General features: G+C 40.5%; 1 protein-coding gene across 3 annotated transcripts in view; it reads right to left on the reverse strand.

The window, feature by feature from the left end:
- The window catches only part of LOC146990156 (multiple epidermal growth factor-like domains protein 11), a 160744-nt gene that overhangs the window by 105849 nt on the left and 29217 nt on the right, over positions 1-25678 (reverse strand). For all 3 annotated transcript variants that reach the window (XM_085769833.1, XM_085769825.1, XM_085769841.1), the window contains exon 5: positions 923-1015. In XM_085769833.1, coding sequence (XP_085625959.1) covers positions 923-1015 — 93 coding nt within the window. The remainder of the gene's footprint in view (positions 1-922; positions 1016-25678) is intronic.

A 25678-nucleotide genomic window follows, 5' to 3' on the forward strand; every position in this document is an offset into this window, starting at 1 on the left:
GCCAGGCCTACCTCAGTCCTCTCTCAGTATAGCTGACAGCTTGTTGACTGGTTCTTATTAAGAAATAGCAACCTACACAGTGTCACACTACTCTACTTTTTTGCTTGCTCCATTTTTGCAGGGAAATATGGTTGAAGGCACGAGGGTTAGCCACGCCCCCATAAATTGATTCACATAGCAGCTAATCTAAAAAAAAAGAAATTCTGATAGTATTAATCTGTAAGTGAAGAGCTAGACCAAGGCTAGTTGTTGCTACCTTCAGTAGAAAAAAATAAGTGGCAAGAAAGAGTAGTTAGTATGTTAGCATTTAAGTGCTTCCTGTTCCCTCCTCCTGAAGCCTGTGGGTGTTGTGAAGGCATTTTATATTCACATAATATTTACATTTTATTCTCTGTCAGAAAATAGCACTGACTTCAAATTTTCTTCACAAACCAGGTGGTTGTTATCAAGTGTCTTAATGAAGCATCAAAGGTTGCTGTGGATGTTACGTTGAACATGGAACCCAATCTTCTCACCAGTAGACTAGTTGTGTTTATACAGCCTGTTACTCTCTTTGTGTGAGTAAAGGCTCCCAACTTCCTTTTATTTGTTGGTCTTTAATTTGACCTTTTGACCTATGACTACTGAAGAAAACATTCGCTACTTTTGTAATCTTCTTTTCTTTGTCGGTGGACCACACTCACAGGTCCCATTTCTGCAGTAATCTAAAAGAGTAAAAATCCCTGTCTTGTTGCTGAGGGAACCATGGTGACGCCAACTCCCAGGTTAGGCTACAAAAGTACACCATCCCTGCTTTGCTGCAAGCAGAGCTCTTTGCACTCAGCTTACAGTGATATTGAAACAACAGGTAGAGCAACATTTAATACGACCTGGCTACATTTACATTACACTAAGATTGCAGCTGAAAGGGAAGTGAACTCACCACTGGAGCAGTCCAGTCCTCCCCAGCCGGGCTCACACTGGCAGCTGTCTGGAGAGACGCAGCGTCCGTGGACACACTCCTCAGTGCACAGAGCTGAAGAAACAGGAGGAAGTCAGGATTACCATCAAAAACATCAAATGAAACACAAGAGAAGAGGAAACTGAAGCTTTAAAAATGAAGTCGATTTTTTAAAACTTGTTTGTATATTGTGTCTGATGGCACACTTCGTCACAGACATGTACAACACCACTGCTGTGAGTGTGTAGTGCCTCCTCAGAGAGAGCTGCTCAGGGTGCTCTGTGTGATGCAATGAGATAATAACTGGAAGTCAAAAAGTCAGTTTATATTATCAAAAGTCATTTTGATTTGCCATCGGGTTTAATGTTTTAGGTGCTTGCCTTTGAAGTCAGCGGGAGCGACGTTTTCAGATTCACTTTTAGGTCTTAATGTGATTTACAGAGGGAGGTCTGTGTCAGTGTGTCTGTGCCTTTAATCTATGTATTTATTGTTCTCTCTCTTTTATCAGTTCCCCCTTTATTTCCTCTCTTTACTTTTTCTCCTCCTTGCTCCCACCTTCCTGTGGCGTCCTCCGGCCTCCAGGTCAATCGTTGCGCTAGATAATGACTGAGTGAGACGTGGCAGCCTCGTTCATTATCCTGTGATAGACTCATTTGTTTTGAAGCTTCAGATACTGTTTGACAACTCTCTACTGTAAGGTCGTGCCATGATGAAATATTACACCTGCTGTAAAACGCTTAGGGTGAAGATGAAGATGAAGAGTGGCCTTATCTATGCAAAGCCGATAACGTGTCTTTCACCCTATCAGGAGGCTGCTCCTCATGTCTCCCTGTATCTGAATCAAGGTGATTCCTTAAGGTGGATGAATATATACATATTTACAGCAGGTCAGAGAATTGGCCCAAAGACAACACACAGCTTCTCTGAAGAGGCGGGGTTAAACTGACAATGCTCTGGGTTAAGGCCTTCATCTACTAGGTCCATTATTTTTCAGTGCCTTTTCATCTGAAGGGCTCTTTGGAGTCAGTTTGCATTTTTCATTCTTTCATTTCTACTAAAAATTCTGTTTTTTGGAAATGTTGAAACGTCAACTGATGCAACTGTTTAACAGAATACACACTGCAAAAAAAATGCAGATTTAATGATTCTTCCTCTGCATTTTCTTTACTTCTCTCAGCCTTGAAGAATGTCTCCTCTCTGGCATCTATCAACAAGACATCACCAACACGAACCAATAAAGTTTGGCTGAACCTACAGTAAGGTCTCAGAGGAAGCAGCGAGCCTGGCTGTGACAGGGGCAGCTGGTAGTTTGGCTTTAACGTCATGACCTGCAACTACTCTAGTTCATGTTTACAGTATTACCACTTCATCAACTCACATTTGCTTCCTGGTATCTCTCCACTGTCAGCTGCCTTATATTGTAGTATGAAGCGAAAAGTACAGTAATAAAACCCATTTATAGCAAAGGCAAAGGTTTTAAGCATTTTAGATGGTTGAGCAGTAATGTATGTATTGTAATCTACTGTGTGTCTGATTGGTCTCAAATTCACTCTCCACTGGGACAATGAGCCCAAGCATCCAGCCAAAGCCGTAGAGAATTGTCTACAGTGACAAGAAGAAGACAGCCATGGGCTGCAGAGGAATACTTTCGACAACATTTCTCTTCATCCCTGATTGAAACCATCATGGGGTCAAGGAAAGATGAGGAGGAGAGTTTTTATTTATTTATAACACTTAGATGAAACACCCTTTTACAAATCACAAAAATAAAGAGGATTAACATGAAAAAAAAAGAAAAAAAAAAGAAAAGTTCAGCCACTGAACATTATAGTTAAAAGGTACATTGTGTAGGAATTACTCCCACCTAGCTTTGTGGTTGTATATCACAAGCAACTCAATAGTATTTTTCATGCTGCATTGACGCGAAATTGGGCAGACGGCAGACGGACGACAGCCGCTGCACGTAACGGCATAAACAAGCCTCTATGTAAACAAGTGGTCCGTCAGCACGAGGCAAACAATATACATGACAATATGTTGTCATGGCGATGTCGTATTGTCGATGTTGTATATTGCAAGCAACTCAATCATATTTTTTATGCTGCATTCACGTGAAATTGGGCAGACGGCAGATGGACGACAGCCACTGCACGTAACGGCATAAATGGTAAAATGGTAAATGGACTTGCACTTATATAGCGCTTTTCTAGTCTCTTGGACCACTCAAAGCGCTTTACAATGTAATGGTCGCATTCACCCTTTCACACACATTCATACAGCACTGGGCATAGTGCAGGGAACTAAGCATTCACACACATTCATACACCCGATGGACACATCGGGGGGCAAGTGTGGGTTCAGTGTCTTGCCCAAGGACACTTCGACATAAACAAGCCTCTATGTAAACAAGTGGTCCGTCAGCACGAGGCAAAACAATACACGTGACAATTTGTTGTCATGGCGATGTGGTATTGTTTACCTCATCCACGTTTTCCTCCTCACTCCTCGAGTTACATTCAACAACCTGTCCTCAATGACGGAAAGTAAATTCCCTGGAGCGGTAATTTTTTTTGATGGATCAGCTGTGTTTACAGTTTCAGGTGTCATAGTTATGATGTTTAGACAGATAAATTAGTCCTCTAACACATCCTACAGTTTAACTTGTTAAGAGTTTTTCAGAATAAAAGCTGCTTGTGTTTAAACGTCAGGAGTCACTGTCAGGACAACAGTAACAGCTGTAATCTCGTCCCTCTGCACAATAACAGCAGCCTGTCTGTCATTCTGCAGGTACCGGTCACACTGTGTGTTACAGTCAGTGTCCGTGGAGCAGACGCTTTTGGGGAGCTGGTTGTCTGTTTTTCCTTTTGACATTTGTTTTGATAAAACATATTTTATCCAGTTTATGAGTCCACCGCTATCCGCCAGCACATTGAGGGAGGTTTGTTTTGCCACTCAGTCCAATCGAACGGGGCGTTGCCAAGGGCAACGTGATAAACGTATCCACCTTATTCCTAGCCCCCATGATGCTTTGCGGGAATTATGGGCGCAGCTTCCAGTGCGAACCGGAAGTAGCGTTTGTTTACATGCTAACAGTACGCGCTAATCCACTTTCTGCGAGCGTTAGAGACATAAAACACCACCTTTTACAACTCAAACGAGACAATATCATAATATCGCTGCCTACTAATATTGTGAGGTGTGAGGACGACTTAAAAAAGTGGCCAAAGATAAAAAGATAACGTACAGTAGCATATTTAGCTACTTGTTAACTTGGTTGCTTCAGTTGTTGAGGCAACGAGCTATCTGCTAGCTCTGGAAAGTTGCCTCATATAAATTGGAATAATTTTATTTTAAAACACATTCCTCTTTTATAAAGAAATGCATATGTGTGTGGGGGGGGTCTCTCTCTCACTCACCTCTTTACTGTCTGCTCTCAGGGATTGTGTGTGTGTGGTGGTGGTGAGGGGGAGTATTTTACTTCTCACCATGGATCTATTATAAGACCACACACAGACACATCCGAGTGTCCAACCAACAAAGTTGTAGTAAAAAAAAAATCCATTTAGTTTATTTTAATCATAGAGACCTATACTTTTGATACAGAGGGGTGTGTCAGTGTACACAACGTTTACATGGAATGAAACAGTAAACATAAAATTGCGTGTATCATTTAGGGATATAAAAACCCCTAAATGATACACGCAATTTTTTATACATATAGTCTTATAGATTCGGGGTCTAGATATTTATGTACCTATGCAAATCAGCGGGTGACACCAAACAACGTTTGCCCAAGCAAGTCACAGCTTTTATTTCTCTCACACTCACACACACCAGTGTCCTGGAGAGATGCAGCCGCATCTGAGGGGACGATGGCGCGTGTGCGTGTGTGCGCATAGCGTGTGTTGTTGCCCCTTCTCCACTACACAGTTACAGCTCAGCTCTACTCGACTTGGTTTAGGTTCTTTTAATCACAGTCAGAGTTTGTCATATTAAAGCGGGTTCGTCAGCACCGCGGAGCTGATCGCTGTCTGATAATCAATGAGCATTTCCCACCGACTCTCTTTTTTCTCTCCTTTCGTCAGCTCCAAACTCACTCTTGTGCACCGCGATTACGAACCGCAGCGTGGCTTCAAACACAGCTGTTATTTAACTCATGTGTCAGAATAACAATAATCTCGAGGGGGGGCTGTTACATTCATTACAATGCATTTCTTCTCTGTGACGGGCGGCGCGCCCCCTCACTCCCGTCACAACACACACACGCCCAGTGGCTGCCTCTCTCCCGGTTCAGCCCCGTCCACTTCTCGGTCTCCTGCCCAGATTACGTTGTACGAGCGGACCTGTTGGTCCGAGTGGCCACGGTCCAAGCGGACCTGTTGGTCCGAGTGGCCACGGTCCAAGCAGACCTGTTGGTCTGACTCGTCCAACACAGTCCAGTCCTCCACCCGCAGCCCCCAGAAGCTGCAGACGGGTCAACCAAACAGCGCTACTCCCTCTCTTCACTCAGCTGATTTTTTAATTACGAGCGCTCACCACCATGGATCAATAACTGATCTATTATCACCACATGAATTGCCTCATCTACCGAATTACCTAAGAAAACAGAAAACAATGTGAAAACGTTCAAATAAACCGCTAACTGTAATGAAGACCGCTAGCAACCACTGCTGTTAGCCAATGGCTCACTGCTACTTCCGGTGCTGACCGGAAGTTCCACCCATAACCGTTTCTACAGTAACGACCCCAGGAATAAGGTGGATACCCTCTATTCCGGAACATGCGCTTCAACTGGGAGCAGCAAAGTCTGGTAGCTCTGAGTTTTTGAGTTTTTACTCAACATTTGCTTTATTTTTGTTGTGTTTTTTGTTATCTACTGATGGATGCTTCTCTGGGGAGAAGAGATTCTTCAGAGATGAGCTTCTTTCATTGAAAATGGACAGATCTGGAGGACACCACCATCCTGTCCTCAGATGATCTGAAGAGGTGCTTTTGTGGTGGTTGTTGTGCTGCTGCTGCTGGTGCAAAGTTAAAGGCTTGGAGGTGGAGATGTCCTATCAGTCCTTTCTGAGGTCAGTCATCATTGAAAATATCAACTCTCTGCCCAACAAGAGTGATGAAGAGCTGGAGATATTGGTGAAGACTCAGAAAGTAGACATTTATTTTATTTTTTCGAATCATAACAACACTTGTGTACATCCCACCTAATGGCAACTGCTTAAGTTCCATCTGAAGTTCTCCATGAAGTTGTTGCTAGGATACAGACTAAACATCCTGAGGCACTAGAGCACTGAAGAAGGAGGAGGCAATTCTAGACGGCCTGGATCATCCACTTCATGGCACCTTGACTGACCAGGAAAGTAGCGGTGGTGGACGGCTTCTCTCTCCTTGCTGCAAGATGGAGGAATATAGTAGTGGGGCAGATAAGCAAAATGATTTGGCCCCTCCACCAATGATCCTGATCCACCCAGCTGCCTCTTCACCATCGGTCCTGCTCCACCCGGCGGCCCTGCTCCACCCAGCGGTTCCTGCTCCACCCGGTGGCCCTGCTCCACCCGGCGGTTCCTGCTCCATCCGGCGGTTCCTGCTCCATCCGGCGGTTCCTGTTCCACCCGGCGGTTCCTGCTCCACCCGGCGGTTCCTGCTCCATCCGGCGGCCCTGCTCCATCCGGCGACCCTGCTCCATCTTTCTTTCTTTTTTGTGTCATTGTCGTGTGAGCTACTACACTAATATGAATTTCCCTCCTCGGGATGAATAAAGTATTCTCTACTCTACTCTACTATTCAGACAAGAGTTGGTAGCCATAGCTACTTGGAATTCTGATGTCACAGCTACACACGAGGTGTTACATGCTGTGATGTAACACCTTGATGTGTGTAGCTGTGACATCAGCGTTCCATGTGTGACATCACAAGTGTCCTGTGATCTCCTCACCACTCATTGCTTTGATCCTTGTCATGTAGGTAGGGTCTGTGTGTGTGTGTGTGTGTGTGTGTGTCAAGATTTCTGACAGTGTGCCTGGACATGAAACATTGAATGCATTGTGTTTTAAGTCCAGCATGTGCATGTTGTGATACAGACTTTTGCGTGAAGCCTAAAACTAGTGTTATGTGAGGGAGAATCACAAGGACGTGTTGCACATTGTGTAGTGACGGTTTGTTCAGGAAGAAATCAGATTGAAATACGGGGCATCGGTGAATTTAGCGTGACTTTTGTGGGTTTGATGTAGGGTTGACACTGTACATCTGTGCCAATGGTTTTAGTTCGATGAGAATAAACATTAGTTTAACATGTTAGGAGCTAAAACTGCATAGTATGTTTGCACATAGGCTGTGAACCTCTCTCTCTCTCCCCATTCGCCTCAGACCATCCCATCTCCAGAGCAATTGACTTCAGATCTGCAACTGACGACCAACTTCTGCTTCCCGATCCTGTCTAAAGCCTGTTACAAAAACCTAGTATCATTGATTGATTATTAGTCTCTTCATATTTTGTCTATAGTTGTTGGAACTTCACCCCCATTCCTTCTCTTTCTCTACCTTTCTATCCAGGTCATTTCATATCCAGAGTTATTGACTTCAGATGCAACTGTGGACCAACCTCCACTGCCTGATCCTGTCTAAGGCCAGATACAAAACTCTAGTATCGTTTAAATTATTGATTGATTATTAGTCTTTTCAGATTTTTTCTCTACTTGTTGAACCTTAACTGCAATTCTTTCTGTTTCTCTCCCTTTTGCCTCAGATCATTCCATCTCCAAGCAATGGAGTTCATTTCTGCAATATTGAACCAACTTCAGATACAATCTCTAGTATCATTTAAATTATTGATTGATTATTAGTCTTTTCAGATTTTGTTTGTAGTTGTTTGAACACTCACTCCCATTCTTTCTCCTTCCCTCTCTTTTTTTTGTCTTTCACTTCAGGTTGTTGCATCTCTGGAGCTATAGCCTGGAAATATGGAACTGTGACACCAGTCCAGAAGAAATCTGATAAGACTAATTATTATTGAATGTCAGTCTTATCATTTTTTTCCTGGACTTGTGTTACACCCCCCCCCCCCCAGTTCTTTCTCTTTCTCCCCTTTACTCTCCAGGTCATTTCAACTCCAGCGGTATTGAGTTTTTACAAATTTGGACCAATTACTGCTTCCCGATCCTGTCTAAAACCCGAACCAAAACTCTGGTACCATTTCAATTATCGATTGATTATTAGTCTTATCATATTTTGTCTGAAATATGTAACACCTTGATGTGTGTAGCTGTGACATCAGCGTTCCATGTGTGACATCACAAGTGTCCTGTGATCTCCTCACCACTCATTGCTTTGATCCTTGTCATGTAGGTAGGGTCTGTGTGTGTGTGTGTCAAGATTTCTGACAGTGTGCCTGGACATGAAACATTGAATGCATTGTGTTTTAAGTCCAGCATGTGCATGTTGTGATACAGACTTTTGAGTGAAGCCTAAAACTAGTGTTATGTGAGGGAGAATCACAAGGAAGTGTTGCACATTGTGTAGTGACGGTTTGTTCAGGAAGAAATCAGATTGAAATACGGGGCATCGGTGAATTTAGCGTGACTTTTGTGGGTTTGATGTAGGGTTGACACTGTACATCTGTGCCAATGGTTTTAGTTCGATGAGAATAAACATTAGTTTAACATGTTAGGAGCTAAAACTGCAAGCATAGTATGTTTGCATATAGGCTGTGAACCTCTCTCTCTCTCCCCCCTTTCGCCTCAGGCCATCCCATCTCCAGAGGAATTGACTTCAGATCTACAACTGACGACCAACTTCTGCTTCCCGATCCTGTCTAAAGCCTGTTACAAAAACCTAGTACCATTTAAATTATTGATTGATTATTAGTCTTTTCAGATTTTGTCTCTACTTGTTGAACCTTAACTGCAATTCTTTCTGTTTCTCCCCCTTTCACCTCAGGTCATCCCATCTCCAGAGCAATTGAGTTCAGATCTGCAATATTAGACCAACTTCAGATACAATCTCTAGTATCATTTAAATTATTGATTGATTATTAGTCTTTTCAGATTTTGTTTGTAGTTGTTTGAACACTCACTCCCATTCCTTCTCTTTCTCTATCTTTCTATCCAGGTCATTTCATGTCAAGAGCTACAGTATTGACTTCAGATATGCAACTGTGGACCAACTTCCACTGACTGATCCTGTCAAAGGCCTGTCACAAAACTCTAGTATCGTTTAAATTATTGATTGATTATTAGTCTTATCAGATTTTGTCTCTACTTGTTGAACCTTAACTGCAATACTTTCTGTTTCTCCCCCTTTCACCTCAGACCATCCCATCTCCAGAGCAATTAAGTTCAGATCTGCAACTGACTACCAACTTGTGCTTCCCGATCCTGTCTAAGGCCAGATACAAAACTCTAGTATCGTTAAAATTATCGACTGAATATTAGTCTTTTCAGATTTTGTCTGTAGTTGTTGAACCTTCACCCCTACTCCTTCTCTTTTTCCCCCTTTCTATCCAGGTCATTTCATATCCAGAGTTATTGACTTCAGATATGCAACTGTGGACCAACTTCCACTGCTTGATCCTGTCTAAGGCCGGATACAAAACTCTAGTATCATTTAAATTATTGATTGATTATTAGTCTTTTCAGATTTTGTCTCTACTTGTTGAACCTTAACTGCAATGCTTACCGTTTCTCCCCCTTTCGCCTCAGGCCATCCCATCTCTGGAGTAATTGAGTTCAGATCTGCAATATTGGACCAACTTTAGATACAATCTCTAGTATCATTTAAATTATTGATTGATTATTAGTCTTTTCAGATTTTGTTTGTAGTTGTTTGAACACTCACTCCCATTCTTTCTCTTTCTCTTTTTTTCTCTTTCGCTTTAGGTCGTTGCATCTCTGGAGCTATAGCCTGGAAATATGCAACCATGACACCAGTCCAGAAAAAATCTGATAAGACTAATTATTATTGAATGTCAGTCTTACCAATTTTTTCCTGGACTTGTGTTACACTCCCCCCAATTCTTTCTCTTTCTCCCCTTTACTCTCCAGGTCATTTCAACTGCAGCGGTATTGAGTTAGATTTACAACTTTGGACAAACTTGTGCTTCCTGATCCTGTCTAAAGCCTGTTACAAAACTCTAGTATCGTTTAAATTATTGATTGATTATTAGTCTTATCAGATTTTGTCTCTACTTGTTGAACCTTAACTGCAATTCTTTCTGTTTCTCCCCCTTTCGCCTCAGACCATCCCATCTCCAGAGCAATTGAGTTCAGATCTGCAACTGACGACCAACTTCTGCTTCCCGATACTGTCTTAGGCCAGATACAAAACTCTAGTATCGTTAAAATTATCAGTTGAATATTAGTCTCATCAGATTTTGTCTGTAGTTGTTGAACCTTCACCCCTACTCCTTCTCTTTCTCCCCCTTTCTATCCAGGTCATTTCATATCCAGAGTTATTGACTTCAGATATGCAACTGTGGACCAACTTCCACTGCCTGATCCTGTCTAAGGCCAGATACAAAACTATAGTATCATTTAAATTATTGATTGATTATAAGTCTTTTCAGATTTTTTCTCTACTTGTTGAACCTTAACTGCAATTCTTTCTGTTTCTCCCCCTTTCGCCTCAGGTCATCCCATCTCTGGAGTAATTGAGTTCAGATCTGCAATATTGGACCAAGTTCAGATACAATCTCTAGTATCATTTAAATTATTGATTGATTATTAGTCTTTTCAGATTTTGTTTGTAGTTGTTTGAACACTCACTCCCATTCTTTCTCCTTCCCTCTCTTTTTTCTCTTTCGCTTCAGGTTGTTGCATCTCTGGAGCTATAGCCTGGAAATATGCAACCATGACACCAGTCCAGAAAAAATCTGATAAGACTAATTATTATTGAATGTCAGTCTTACCAATTTTTTCCTGGACTTGTGTTACACTTCCCCCAATTCTTTCTCTTTCTCCCCTTTACTCTCCAGGTCATTTCAACTCCAGCGGTATTGGGTTCGATTTACAACTTTGGACAAACTTCTGCTTCCCGATCCTGTCTAAAGCCTGTTACAAAACTCTAGTATCATTTAAATTATTGATTGATTATTAGTCTTATCAGATTCTGTCTCTACTTGTTGAACCTCAACTGCAATTCTTTCTGTTTCTCCCCCTTTCGCCTCAGGCCATCCCATCTCCAGAGTAATTGTGTTCAGATCTGCAACTGACGACCAACTTCTGCTTCCCGATACCGTCTGAGGCCAGATACAAAAATCTAGTATTGTTTAAATTAATGATTGATTATTAGTCTCATAAGATTTTGTCTGTATAGTGGTTGAACCTTCACCCCCATTCCTTCTCTTTCTCCCCCTTTCTATCCAGGTCATTTCATATCCAGAGCTATTGACTTCAGATATGCAACTGTGGACCAACTTCCACTGCCTGATCCTGTCTAAGGCCGGATAGAAAACTCTAGTATCGTTTAAATTATTGATTGATTATTAGTCTTATCAGATTTTGTCTCTACTTGTTGAACCTTAACTGCAATTCTTTCTGTTTCTCCCCCTTTTGCCTCAGACCATCCCATCTCCAGAGCAATTGAGTTCAGATCTGCAACTGACGACCAACTTCTGCTTCCCGATCCTGTCTAAAACCTGTTACAAAACACTAGTATCGTTTAAATTATTTATTAATCATTAGTTTTTTGAGATTTTGTTTCTACTTGTTGAACCTTTACTGCAATTCTTTCTGTTTCTCCCCCTTTCGCCTCAGACCATCCCATCTCCAGAGTAACTGAGTTCAGATCTGCAACTGACTACCAACTTCTGCTTCCCGGTCCTGTCTAAAGCCTGTTACAAAAATCTAGTATCGTTTAAACTATTGATTGATTATTAGTTTCATAAGATTTTGTCTGTATAGTGGTTGAACCTTCACCCCCATTCCTTCTCTTTCTCTCCCTTTCTATCCAGGTCATTTCAACTCCAGCGCAATGACTTCAGGTATTCAATTGTGGACCAACTTCCACTGACTGATCCTGTCTAAGGCCAGATACAAAACTCTAGTATCGTTTAAATTATTGATTGATTATTAGTCTTTTCTGATTTTCTCTCTACTTGTTGAACCTTAACTGCAATTCTGTCTGTTTCTCCCCCTTCCGTTTCAGACCATCCAATCTCCAGAGCAATTGAGTTCAGATCTGCAACTGACTACCAACTTGTGCTTCCCGATCCTGTCTAAGGCCAGATACAAAACTCTAGTATTGTTAAAATTATCGACTGAATATTAGTCTTTTCAGATTTTGTCTGTAGTTGTTGAACCTTCACCCCTACTCCTTCTCTTTTTCCCCCTTTCTATCCAGGTCATTTCATATCCAGAGTTATTGACTTCAGATATGCAACTGTGGACCAACTTCCACTGCTTGATCCTGTCAAAGGCCGGATACAAAACTCTAGTATCATTTAAATTATTGATTGATTATTAGTCTTTTCAGATTTTGTCTCTACTTGTTGAACCTTAACTGCAATGCTTACCGTTTCTCCCCCTTTCGCCTCAGGCCATCCCATCTGTGGAGTAATTGAGTTCAGATCTGCAATATTGGACCAACTTTAGATACAATCTCTAGTATCATTTAAATTATTGATTGATTATTAGTCTTTTCAGATTTTGTTTGTAGTTGTTTGAACACTCACTCCCATTCTTTCTCTTTCTCTTTTTTTTCTCTTTCGCTTTAGGTCGTTGCATCTCTGGAGCTATAGCCTGGAAATATGCAACCATGACACCAGTCCAGAAAAAATCTGATAAGACTAATTATTATTGAATGTCAGTCTTACCAATTTTTTCCTGGACTTGTGTTACACTCCCCCCAATTCTTTCTCTTTCTCCCCTTTACTCTCCAGGTCATTTCAACTCCAGCGGTATTGAGTTAGATTTACAACTTTGGACAAACTTGTGCTTCCTGATCCTGTCTAAAGCCTGTTACAAAACTCTAGTATCGTTTAAATTATTGATTGATTATTAGTCTTATCAGATTTTGTCTCTACTTGCTGAACCTTAACTGCAATCCTTTCTGTTTCTCCCCCTTTCGCCTCAGACCATCCCATCTCCAGAGCAATTGAGTTCAGATCTGCAACTGACGACCAACTTCTGCTTCCCGATACTGTCTTAGGCCAGATACAAAACTCTAGTATCGTTAAAATTATCAGTTGAATATTAGTCTCATCAGATTTTGTCTGTAGTTGTTGAACCTTCACCCCTACTCCTTCTCTTTCTCCCCCTTTCTATCCAGGTCATTTCATATCCAGAGTTATTGACTTCAGATATGCAACTGTGGACCAACTTCCACTGCCTGATCCTGTCTAAGGCCAGATACAAAACTATAGTATCATTTAAATTATTGATTGATTATAAGTCTTTTCAGATTTTTTCTCTACTTGTTGAACCTTAACTGCAATTCTTTCTGTTTCTCCCCCTTTCGCCTCAGGTCATCCCATCTCCGGAGCAATTGATTTCAGATCTGCAATATTGGACCAACTTCAGATACAATCTCTAGTATCATTTAAATTATTGATTCATTATTAGTCTTTTCAGATTTTGTTTGTAGTTGTTTGAACACTCACTCCCATTCTTTCTCTTTTTTTCTCTTTCGCTTCAGGTCGTTGCATCTCTGGAGCTATAGCCTGGAAATATGCAACCATGACACCAGTCCAGAAGAAATCTGATAAGACTAATTATTATCGAATGTCAGTCTTACCAATTTTTTCCTGGACTTGAGTTACACTCCCCCCAATTCTCTCTCTTTTTCCCCTTTACTCTCTCTTCCCGAACCTGTCTAAGGCCAGATACAAAACTCTAGTATCGTTAAAATTATCAATTGAATATTAGTCTCTTCATATTTTGTCAGTAGTTGTTGGAACTTCACCCCCATTCCTTCTCTTTCTCTACCTTTCTATCCAGGTCATTTCATATCCAGAGTTATTGACTTCAGATATGCAACTGTGGACCAACTTCCACTGCTTGATCCTGGCTAAGGCCTGTCACAAAACTCTAGTATCGTTTAAATTATTGATTGATTATTAGTCTTATCAGATTTTGTCTCTACTTGTTGAACCTTAACTGCAATTCTTTCTGTTTCTCCCCCTTTCACCTCAGGTCATCCCATCTCTGGAGTAATTGAGTTCAGATCTGCAATATTGGACCAAGTTCAGATACAATCTCTAGTATCATTTAAATTATTGATTGATTATTAGTCTTTTCAGATTTTGTTTGTAGTTGTTTGAACACTCACTCCCATTCTTTCTCCTTCCCTCTCTTTTTTCTCTTTCGCTTCAGGTTGTTGCATCTCTGGAGCTATAGCCTGGAAATATGCAACCATGACACCAGTCCAGAAAAAATCTGATAAGACTAATTATTATTGAATGTCAGTCTTACCAATTTTTTCCTGGACTTGTGTTACACTTCCCCCAATTCTTTCTCTTTCTCCCCTTTACTCTCCAGGTCATGTCAACTACAGCGGTATTGGGTTCGATTTACAACTTTGGACAAACTTCTGCTTCCCGATCCTGTCTAAAGCCTGTTACAAAACTCTAGTATCATTTAAATTATTGATTGATTATTAGTCTTATCAGATTCTGTCTCTACTTGTTGAACCTCAACTGCAATTCTTTCTGTTTCTCCCCCTTTCGCCTCAGGCCATCCCATCTCCAGAGTAATTGTGTTCAGATCTGCAACTGACGACCAACTTCTGCTTCCCGATACCGTCTGAGGCCAGATACAAAAATCTAGTATCGTTTAAATTAATGATTGATTATTAGCCTCATAAGATTTTGTCTGTATAGTGGTTGAACCTTCACCCCCATTCCTTCTCTTTCTCCCCCTTTCTATCCAGGTCATTTCATATCCAGAGCTATTGACTTCAGATATGCAACTGTGGACCAACTTCCACTGCCTGATCCTGTCTAAGGCCGGATAGAAAACTCTAGTATTGTTTAAATTATTGATTGATTATTAGTCTTATCAGATTTTGTCTCTACTTGTTGAACCTTAACTGCAATTCTTTCTGTTTCTCCCCCTTTTGCCTCAGACCATCCCATCTCCAGAGCAATTGAGTTCAGATCTGCAACTGACGACCAACTTCTGCTTCCCGATCCTGTCTAAAACCTGTTACAAAACACTAGTATCGTTTAAATTATTTATTAATTATTAGTTTTTTGAGATTTTGTTTCTACTTGTTGAACCTTTACTGCAATTCTTTCTGTTTCTCCCCCTTTCGCCTCAGACCATCCCATCTCCAGAGTAACTGAGTTCAGATCTGCAACTGACGACCAACTTCTGCTTCCCGGTCCCGTCTAAAGCCTGTTACAAAAATCTAGTATCGTTTAAACTATTGATTGATTATTAGTTTCATAAGATTTTGTCTGTATAGTGGTTGAACCTTCACCCCCATTCCTTCTCTTTCTCTCCCTTTCTATCCAGGTCATTTCAACTCCAGCGCAATGACTTCAGGTATTCAACTGTGGACCAACTTCCACTGACTGATCCTGTCTAAGGCCAGATACAAAACTCTAGTATCGTTTAAATTATTGATTGATTATTAGTCTTTTCTGATTTTCTCTCTACTTGTTGAACCTTAACTGCAATTCTGTCTGTTTCTCCCCCTTTCGTTTCAGACCATCCAATCTCCAGAGCAATTGAGTTCAGATCTGCAACTGACAACCAACTCCTGCTTCCAGAACCTGTCTAAAGCCTGTTACAAAAACCTAGTATCATTGATTGATTATTAGTCTCTTCATATTTTGTCTGTAGTTGTTGGAACTTCACCCCCATTCCTTCTCTTTCTCTACCTTTCTATCCAGGTCATTTCAAATTCAGAGTTATTGACTTCAGATGCAACTGTGGACCAACTTCCACTGCCTGATCCTGTCAAAGGCCGGATACAAAACTCTAGTATCGTATAAAAAGCCTGATAAGACTAATTATTATTGAATTTCAGTCTTATCAATTTTTTCCTGGACTTGTGTTACACTCCCCCCAATTCTTTCTCTTTCTCCCCTTTACTCTCCAGGTCATTTCAACTCCAGCGGTATTGAGTTAGATTTACAACTTTGGACCAACTTCTGCTTCCCGATCCTGTCTAAAGCCTGTTACAAAACTCTAGTATAATTTAAATTAATGATTGATTATTAGTCTTTTCAGATTTTGTCTGTAGTTGTTGGAACTTCACCCCCATTCCTTCTCTTTCTCTACCTTTCTATCCAGGTCATTTCATATCCAGAGCTATTGACTTCAGATATGCAACTGTGGACCAACTTCCACTGCCTGATCCTGTCTAAGGCCAGATACCAAACTCTAGTATCGATTAAATTATTGATTGATTATCAGTCTTTTCAGATTTTGCCTCTACTTGTTGAACCTTAACTGCAATTCTTTCTGTTTCTCCCCCTTTCACCTCAGACCATCCCATCTCTGGAGTAATTGAGTTCAGATCTGCAACTGACGACCAACTTCTGCTTCCCGATCCTGTCTAAGGCCAGATACAAAAATCTAGTATCATTTAAATTATCAATTGAATATTAGTCTCATCAGATTGTGTCTGTAGTTGTTGGAACTTCACCCCCACTCCTTCTCTTTCTCTACCTTTCTATCCAGGTCATTTCATATCCAGAGTTATTGACTTCAGATATGCAACTGTGGACCAACTTCCACTGCCTGATCCTGTCTAAGGCCAGATACAAAACTATAGTATCATTTAAATTATTGATTGATTATAAGTCTTTTCAGATTTTTTCTCTACTTGTTGAACCTTAACTGCAATTCTTTCTGTTTCTCCCCCTTTTGCCTCAGACCATCCCATCTCCAGAGCAATTGAGTTCAGATCTGCAATATTGGACCAACTTCAGATACAATCTCTAGTATCATTTAAATTATTGATTGATTATTAGTCTTTTCAGATTTTGTTTGTAGTTGTTTGAACACTCACTCCCATTCTTTCTCTTTCTCTTTTTTTCTCTTTCGCTTCAGGTCGTTGCATCTCTGGAGCTATAGCCTGGAAATATGCAACCGTGACACCAGTCCAGAAAAAATCTGATAAGACTAATTATCATCGAATTTCAGTCATCATTTTTTTCCTGGACTTGTGTTACACTCCCCCCAGTTCTTTCTCTTTCTCCGCTTTACTCTCCAGGTCATTTCAACTCCAGTGGTATTGAGTTAGATTTACAACTTTGGATGAACTTCTGCTTCCCGACCCTGTCTAAAGCCTGTTACAAAACTCTAGTATCGTTTAAATTAATGGTTGATGATGAGTCTAATCAGATTTTGTCAGTAGTTGTAGGAACTTCACCCCCATTCCGTCTCTTTCTCCCCCTTTCTATCCAGGTCATTTCATATCCAGCGCATTGACTTCAGGTATTCAACTGTGGACCAACTTCCACTGCCTGATCCTGTCTAAGGCCAGATACAAAACTCTAGTATCGTTTAAATTATTGATTGATTATTAGTCTTTTCAGATTTTGTCTCTACTTGTTGAAACTTAACTGTAATTCTTTCTGTTTCTCCCCCCTTCGCCACAGGTCATCCCATCTCCAGAGCAGTTGAGTTCAGATCTGCAATATTGGACCAACTTCAGATACAAACTCTATATCATTTAAATTATTGATTAATTATTAGTCTTCAGATTTTGTTTGTAGTTGTTTGAACACTCACTCCCATTCTTTCTCTTTTTTTCTCTTTCGCTTCAGGTGGTTGCATCTCTGGAGCTATAGCCTGGAAATATGCAACTGTGACACCAGTCCAGAAAAAATCTGATAAGACTAATTATTATTGAATGTCAGTCTTATCAATTTTTTCCTGGACTTGTGTTACACTCCCCCCAGTTCTTTCTCTTTCTCCCCTTTACTCTCCAGGTCATTTCAACTCCAGTGGTATTGAGTTTGATTTACAACTTTGGACCAACTACTGCTTCCCGATCCTGTCTAAAACCTGTTACAAAACTCCAGTATCGTTTAAATTTATGATTGATTATTAGTCTAATCAGATTTTGTCTGTAGTTGTAGGAACTTCACCCCCATTCCTTCTCTTTCTCCCCCTTTCTATCCAGGTCATTTCATATCCTGCGCTATGACCATCCCATCTCTGAGCAATGGAGTTCAGATCTGCAATATTGGACCAACTTCAGATACAAACTCTAGTATCATTTAAATTATTGATTGATTATTAGTCTTTTCCGATTTTGTTTGTAGTTGTTTGAACACTCACTCCCATTCTTTTTCTATTTCTCTCTCTTTGTTCTCTTTCGCTTCAGGTTGTTACATCTCTGGAGCTATAACCTGGAAATATGCAAGAAAAAATCTGATAAGACCAATTATCATCGAATTTCAGTCTTATCAATTTTTTCTTGGACTTGTGTTACACTCCCCCCTCTTTCTCTATCTCCAGAGTAATTGAGTTCAGATCTGCAACTGACGACCAACTTCTGCTTCCTGATCTTGTCTAAAGCCTGTTACAAAAACCTAGTATTGTTTAAACTATTGATTGATTATTAGTCTCATAAGATTTTGTCTGTATAGTGGTTGAACCTTCACCCCCACTCCATCTCTTTCTCCCCCTTTCTATCCAGGTCATTTCAACTCCAGCGCAATGACTTCAGGTATTCAACTGTGGACCAACTTCCACTGCCTGATCCTGTCTAAGGCCAGATACCAAACTCTAGTATCGATTAAATTATTAATGGATTATTAGTCTTTTCAGATTTTCTCTTCACTTGTTGAACCTTAACTGCATTTCTTTCTGTTTCTCCCCCTTTCGTTTCAGACCATCCAATCTCCAGAGTAATTTTGTTCAGATCCGCAACTGACGACCAACTTCTGCTTCCCGACCCTGTCTAAAGCCTGTTACAAAAACCTAGTATCATTGATTGATTATTAGTCTCTTCATATTGTGTCTGTAGTTGTTGGAACTTCACCCCCATTCCTTCTCTTTCTCTACCTTTCTATCCAGGTCATTTCAACTCTAGCGCAATGACTTCAGGTATTCAACTGTGGACCAACTTCCACTGCCTGATCCTGTCGAAGGCCAGACCTTGTTGAACCTTAACTGCAATTCTTTCTGTTTCTCCCCCTTTTGCCTCAGACCATCCCATCTCCAGAGCAATTAAGTTCAGATCTGCAATATTGGACCAACTTCAGATACAATCTCTAGTATCATTTAAATTATTGATTGATTATTAGTCTTTTCAGATTTTGTTTGTAGTTGTTTGAACACTCACTCCCATTCTTTCTCTTTCTCTTTTTTTCTCTTTCGCTTCAGGTCGTTGCATCTCTGGAGCTATAGCCTGGAAATATGCAACCGTGACACCAGTCCAGAAAAAATCTGATAAGACTAATTATCATCGAATTTCAGTCATAATTTTTTTCCTGGACTTGTGTTACACTCCCCCCAGTTCTTTCTCTTTCTCCCCTTTACTCTCCAGGTCATTTCAACTCCAGTGGTATTGAGTTAGATTTACAACTTTGGATGAACTTCTGCTTCCCGACCCTGTCTAAAGCCCGTTGCAAAACTCTAGTATCGTTTGGATTATTGATTGATTATTAGTCTTATCAGATTTTGTCTCTACTTGTTGAACTTTAACTGCAATTCTTTCTGTTTCTCCCCCTTTCACCTCAGATCATCCCATCTCCAGAGCAATTGAGTTCAGATCTGCAACTGACGATCAACTTGTGCTTCCCAACCCTGTCTAAAGCCAGATACAAAAATCTAGTATTGTTTAAATTATTGATTGATTATTAGTCTCATAAAATTTTGTCTGTAGTTGTTGAACCTCCACCCCCACTCCTTCTCTTTCTCTACCTTTCTATCCAGGTCATTACAACTCCAGCGCAATGACTTCAGGTATTCAACTGTGGACCAACTTCCACTGCCTGATCCTGTCTAAGGCCAGATACCAAACTCTAGTATCATTTAAATTATTGATTGATTATTAGTCTTATCAGATTTTGTCTCTACTTGTTGAACCTTAACTGCAATTATTTCTGTTTCTGCCCCTTTCGCCTCAGGCCATCCCATCTCCAGAGTAATTGAGTTCAGATCTGCAACTGACGACCAACTTCTGCTTCCCGATCCTGTCTAAAGCCTGTTACAAAAACCTAGTATCATTTAAAGTAATGATTGATCATTAGTCTCATCAGATTTTGTCAGTAGTTGTTGAACCTTCACCCCCACTCCTTCTCTTTCTCCCCCTTTCTATCCAGGTCATTTCATATCCAGAGCTATTGACTTCAGATATGCAACTGTGGACCAGCTTCCACTGCCTGATCCTATAGAAGGCCGGATACAAAACTCTAGTATTGTTTAAATTATTGATTGATTCATTAGTCTTTTCAGATTTTGTCTCTAATTGTTGAACCTTAACTGTAATTCTTTCTTTTTCTCCCCCTTTCACTCCCATTCTTTCTCCCTCTTTTTTTCTCTTTCGCTTCAGTTCGTTGCATCTCTGGAGCTATAGCCTGGAAATATGCAACCGTGACACCAGTCCAGAAAAAATCTGATAAGACTAATTATTATTGAATTTCAGTCTTATCAATTTTTTTCCTGGACTTGTGTTACACTCTGCCACATTCCTCCCCTTTCTCCCCCTTTCTCTGCAGGTCATTTCATCTTCAGTGGTACTGAGTTCAGATATGCAACTTGTGATAAACTTTTGCTGAATGATCGTGTCTAAGACCTGGTACAAAACTCTGGTACAAAACTCTGGTACATTATTGATTGATTATTAGTCTCATCAGACTTTGTAGCTGTTGAACTTTCACCCCAATTGTTCTCTTTCTCTCCTCTACTCTCAGGTAATTTCATTTCCAGAGATATTGAGTTCAGATCTGCTGATCCTGTGTAAAGCCTGACACAAAAATCTTGTATCCTTCAAATCAATGATTGATGATTTTGTCCATAGTTGTTGAACCTTCACACCCATTCATTCTCTTTCCCCCCTTTCTCTCCAGATCATTTCATATCCAGAGCTGTTGAATTCAGATATGCAACTGTGGACCAACATCTGCTGCTTGATATTATTCATACATGGGTTGCTTGGTGGTCAGGTGGTTAGAGCATATTCCATGTTGGCACAGTCCAAAGCAGTGATCGCTGGTTTGACTATTGACTGGGGGGGAAAAAAAGGCAATTCTCAACAACTGCTAAGTAGTGAAGGTAAATTTATGTTGTTTCCACTATGGGAGTGGATTTATATCTGCTTGCTCTTAATGATGACTAACTGGACGCATTTTTGACAAAATTCAGGTCCCAAGGATCCAGGAGCTGTGTGCAGGTGAGGAAAACTAAAGGCCTTAAGAAGACAAAGTGTCAGCTGACAAAAATAAATAAATGGTGTTATTCTGAAAGGATTCCCGCTTTACTTTCACAGCCGAAAACTTTGTGCGCTGCTATGAATATGCCTTGATAGCTCACTAATTAACTCTTTTTCATAAGTTTTATTTAACCAGTGAAGTATTGCAGAGAGGGTTACTCTTTATCTCCAAGTTAGATCTTTTTTTATCTGCTCGCAAAAATAAATGTTGAAATAAGACCTACTTTATATCCAGGTTGTTATTTGTTGCAACTGATTCTTGGCTCAGTTTAGTGACCTTGTTCAGACTTATCGTAACTGTGAGACATCGCTGAGTGTAAGGGTCCGAGTTGCCACAAGGTGGTTGCCACAAGGTCCAAGGTGTACACAGCCCAAGGCATTGTGGGCAAAGACAGTGAATGCACTTCTTTTTGTTAGTTGTTAGAAATAAAAGACTGTCTGAGACATCTCCCTGTGTTATAATTAGGCTACACACAGACATGCACACGGCTCAAAAAGGGATAAAAACTGTAATTTAACCTGTCACACTCAAAGCCTCATGTTGCTTGATGGAATGAAAATCAAAGCAAAAAAATCTGTATTATCGTCTTGTTGAAAGTGGGAGGCTCAACTTTAGCTAACATCCACTTTGACTCCTTTTGTGGGAATCACTAGAATGAATAGTTAATCATACATCAGGTAGTGATGGGGCTGGGAGGGGACGGGCTGACAGCTCTGAGACTGCATGATGTGCAAAGGAACAAATGAACATCACATAAATGAGGAAGAACTTGCATGCACACCTGCAGTGCAAGCATGTGTAAACTGGTGGCGTTTTGAGGCTAGGAGTTGTTACATTAAAATCAGCATTGTGCGGAGGAAGTGAAGAGCTGAGTTTTTAGAGTTGTGGAACCAGGAGCGAGACTGGTCTCAGTAAAGCCAGGTTTTATGGGTTTTATGGTACTTTGGCTGCACAGGGGTCATGCACTCTAAATTTATAGTGGCAGTGTGTTAACATTTTACTGGTTTTTTTCGTGCATTAGGACAGAAAATCCTCACAGCCACACACTTGGCACCGCACGCTGGGTTAAGATTTATACCAAAAGAGTTTTTCTGTCTGTGGTACAGAGAGCTTCCTGTTTTCTCAGAAATAGTGTGATAAAGGTGTTGAATTATCATTGCAGTCCCTTTTGTCCCACTTTCCATAAAGGCAGAGAAATGTTGAAGAAAAGACACATTAAGAAGAATCTTTTCAATATCATTCCCTTTTTATATAGAAATTAACAAGTATAAGTAGGTTACCGATGGTTAGGTAATGGGTTAGCTGGGTAAAGTTGATCTTCATTCCTGGGTTGATGCTCCTGTCAGAGGTTTCAAACAGTGATTATTTTTAAACTAATTTGTGTCTGCATTTAAGCCCGGAGCTCAGTGTACAGCTCCTTTTCCGCTAGTCCAAAACAACTCTTTGATGACCTTCACACTACAGCTTTACAGCTCCGTTCAGATTTCTATCTTGATCTGATTTCTTAATGTAGCTATTGGCATTATCTTTTTAAAAATTTGGGCAATATGAGGCTAAATTCCATTTTGAACTGGTTATGACCCTGATTTGACCTGAACAACAAGACGTCACAGACAGTCTCTGTGCATGAAAGAAAATAAGGAGAAGTTGGGAATAACCAACATGGAGGCTACAGATTCAGTATGTCACATACAATACTGATAAGCTCTAAAACTTCACTGTCCCTGTACTGTGTTCCTCTGTCTCTGCTGTCAGCCATGTTTGTCCTGCCTGCATAAAATTACGAGTTAGAGTGACGTAAAAGATGCAATGAATCCCGTTACTTGTCACAGGGCTGTTCGGACTGAGGGTGCATTTTAGAAAAATCTGATCTGATTTATCTGATTTTGAGCCTCATATGAAAGTGGAGGACATGGTCAAATGACTCTGCAGTGAACATACTGTATGTATTTGTCCACTCTGGCTTCCATTATCAATGATGTAAACACCTGGGTGAACAAACTAATTCCCTCCCTTTTCCTGCTAATAACTTCTTAGAGCTCAAACACTGCAAACATACCTGTCACCTGTCATCTGTCACTGTGCCGTTAAACTAGAAACACCACAGCTAGACTCACTGAGAGTGAGCTGCAGCCTCGAAATAAGTTATAAAAAGACACAATCCCCAATGGAGGCATCTCACACAGAGACTTCGACACTTTTACACTAGCAACAACCTGGGGATGAGATGCAACAGAATGATTTTACCAGTTTGTTCAGCAGCTCCAGCGTGTGTGTGCGTGCGTGCACACGCCATGCATAAAACTGCATGTGATGACAACACTAATTGTGTCATCAGTGCAAACAAATAGGCAATCTCAGGCAGTGAGAAAGGAGTCAATTAGATTTTATTATTTGGCTGTGTTTTAAAAAACACTTATATCCAAATTGGTCGTAACACAGTAGGAAAGGAAGTAAGAAATATTAAAGAGCCTTAACTATGTTTTAATTTTTCTATTAAAACACCAAAACAGGCTGCTTGTCTCCCATAGTCTCAGTTTCCTCTTAACTAAAACACATCTATGGTCTGTGATTGGCTCAGGCAGTGGTAGCAGGTTCCTACAGACCAACACTGATCATAGAGAATCTGAGATCTGTTTCCACCCGGGGACATTTGTCACACTTCAGGAAAAGGTGCAGCAGCCGCTCTCCTTCTTCACAGCGATTGTGCTCACATGTAAAAAAAAAACCAAAAAAAACCCCCAAAAAAACCCCAAAAGGCATTTCACCTCAGGTTTTGTGCACCTTCACCTTTTAAATCATTTTATCAATAACTGTTCTGTACATTTAGACTGTGGATGAGATCTGTGTGTAAACTTCTTCATAAACTTATGGTTGGGATCTTTGTGCCGTCCAGCACATTTTTCAGAGCGACAAAGATAAAATTCTCTCACAGACGCAGCCTCAGATTTTAATAAGAGAGCCAAAGACACATGCTCTTGTAATCCTGAAGGAGAGTTGATAAATCATTAAACGGGTGCCTGATCCTTTCATCCTGCGGATTGGAGCCGAAGCGGCTACAAGGAGGATTACATCAGCAGCGGGTACAACAAGATTAATAGATATCAAATTAAATAATCACTACCTAATTCCAGCTATTGTCTCAGCAGACTGAAGCAGCCTTTAGTGCCCTCGAATCTTTTGATCTGCTGCTGCAGGAGGAATGAGAGCAGAGGTATGAGCACCACCAGAGACAGCAGCAGTGTAAGTGCACACCTGACATCTTTCTCCACTCTCTGATCTCATATAAAACTGTCGACAGTTTTATATCACGACACCCCGGGGCCACGCGGCCTGAAAATGAAATCTCTAAGTTTGTATTTCTTTTCTTGCACTCTGGACCAAGGTTATTATACAGTAGTTTTAAAATTTCACAAATTTTTATTTTTATTTAGTTTTTCAGTTGGCTTTTTTATTTCAGTTTAGTTTTAGTTTAATAAGTGATTAAGCAGTTTTAGTTTCGAGGAATTGCCTAGTTTTTGTCTTAGTTTTTCAGGTATTAGGAGAAAGATGAACTTCCAAATTTGTGGGATTTTTCCCTTTTAGTTGCATGCCATGAATGTTCCCATCAGTCCTCATTCACATTCACTCTATCTACCTGTGGGTCGTACTCAAAGTCGTCCCTATTGAGCGGTGGTGTTCTTCCCGCAACTTTAGCCATATGAAAACTAAAACTAAACTGATGCCATCTGCAATTCAGTTTAGTTTTAGTTAGTTTTGCTTTGTTCATTGTAGTTTTATTTAGTTCTTGGTAAAATTGTCATTTTTATTTCAGTTTATTAAATTATTTTTTCACTGCTAGTTTTAGTATTATAATAACCCTGCTCTGGACACAACGACATCACACTTTTTTGCTACAAGACTATGATTATATTTCTGAAAATAAAATAACATTTATGAAGATATTTGTGTACAGAATACTTTATTACGCTTTGAACCGATAATGCACTCTAAATGAATTAACACTGTAGTGGAAATTCTCTGTTGCTGGTGAAGAATGAAATAGAGACTTGCCGGCCGACATGAATTTATTTCGTTGCAAGGAAAGGTCAGTTCCACCCGAGTGGGTGATGGTAAAGAAAAGACCAAGACAATGGGGAGACTGAAACACTTATACCTGAGGAAACGCCCCCTCAGGTATGCCACACCCCTTTGTCTGCTGCAGGGGCCGGTCCAACACTCAGACAGTGTGTTTTCAATGCTCTTTTGTCTGTTGCAGGTATTGGCACCGACCCCCGAAGGTGTATTTCACACCTGGGGCATCCTGCAGGGTTACATGTTAAGAGGTCTAGACCAGGGGTCTTCAACGTTTTCCAGGCCAAGGACCCCCAAACTGATGGAGAGATGGAGCGGGGACCCCCTACTTATAT

Source organism: Trachurus japonicus, chromosome 3 (genome assembly GCF_045865225.1).
Source record: "Trachurus japonicus isolate A0001 chromosome 3, Traja_1.0".
Lineage (NCBI taxonomy): Eukaryota > Metazoa > Chordata > Actinopteri > Carangiformes > Carangidae > Trachurus > Trachurus japonicus.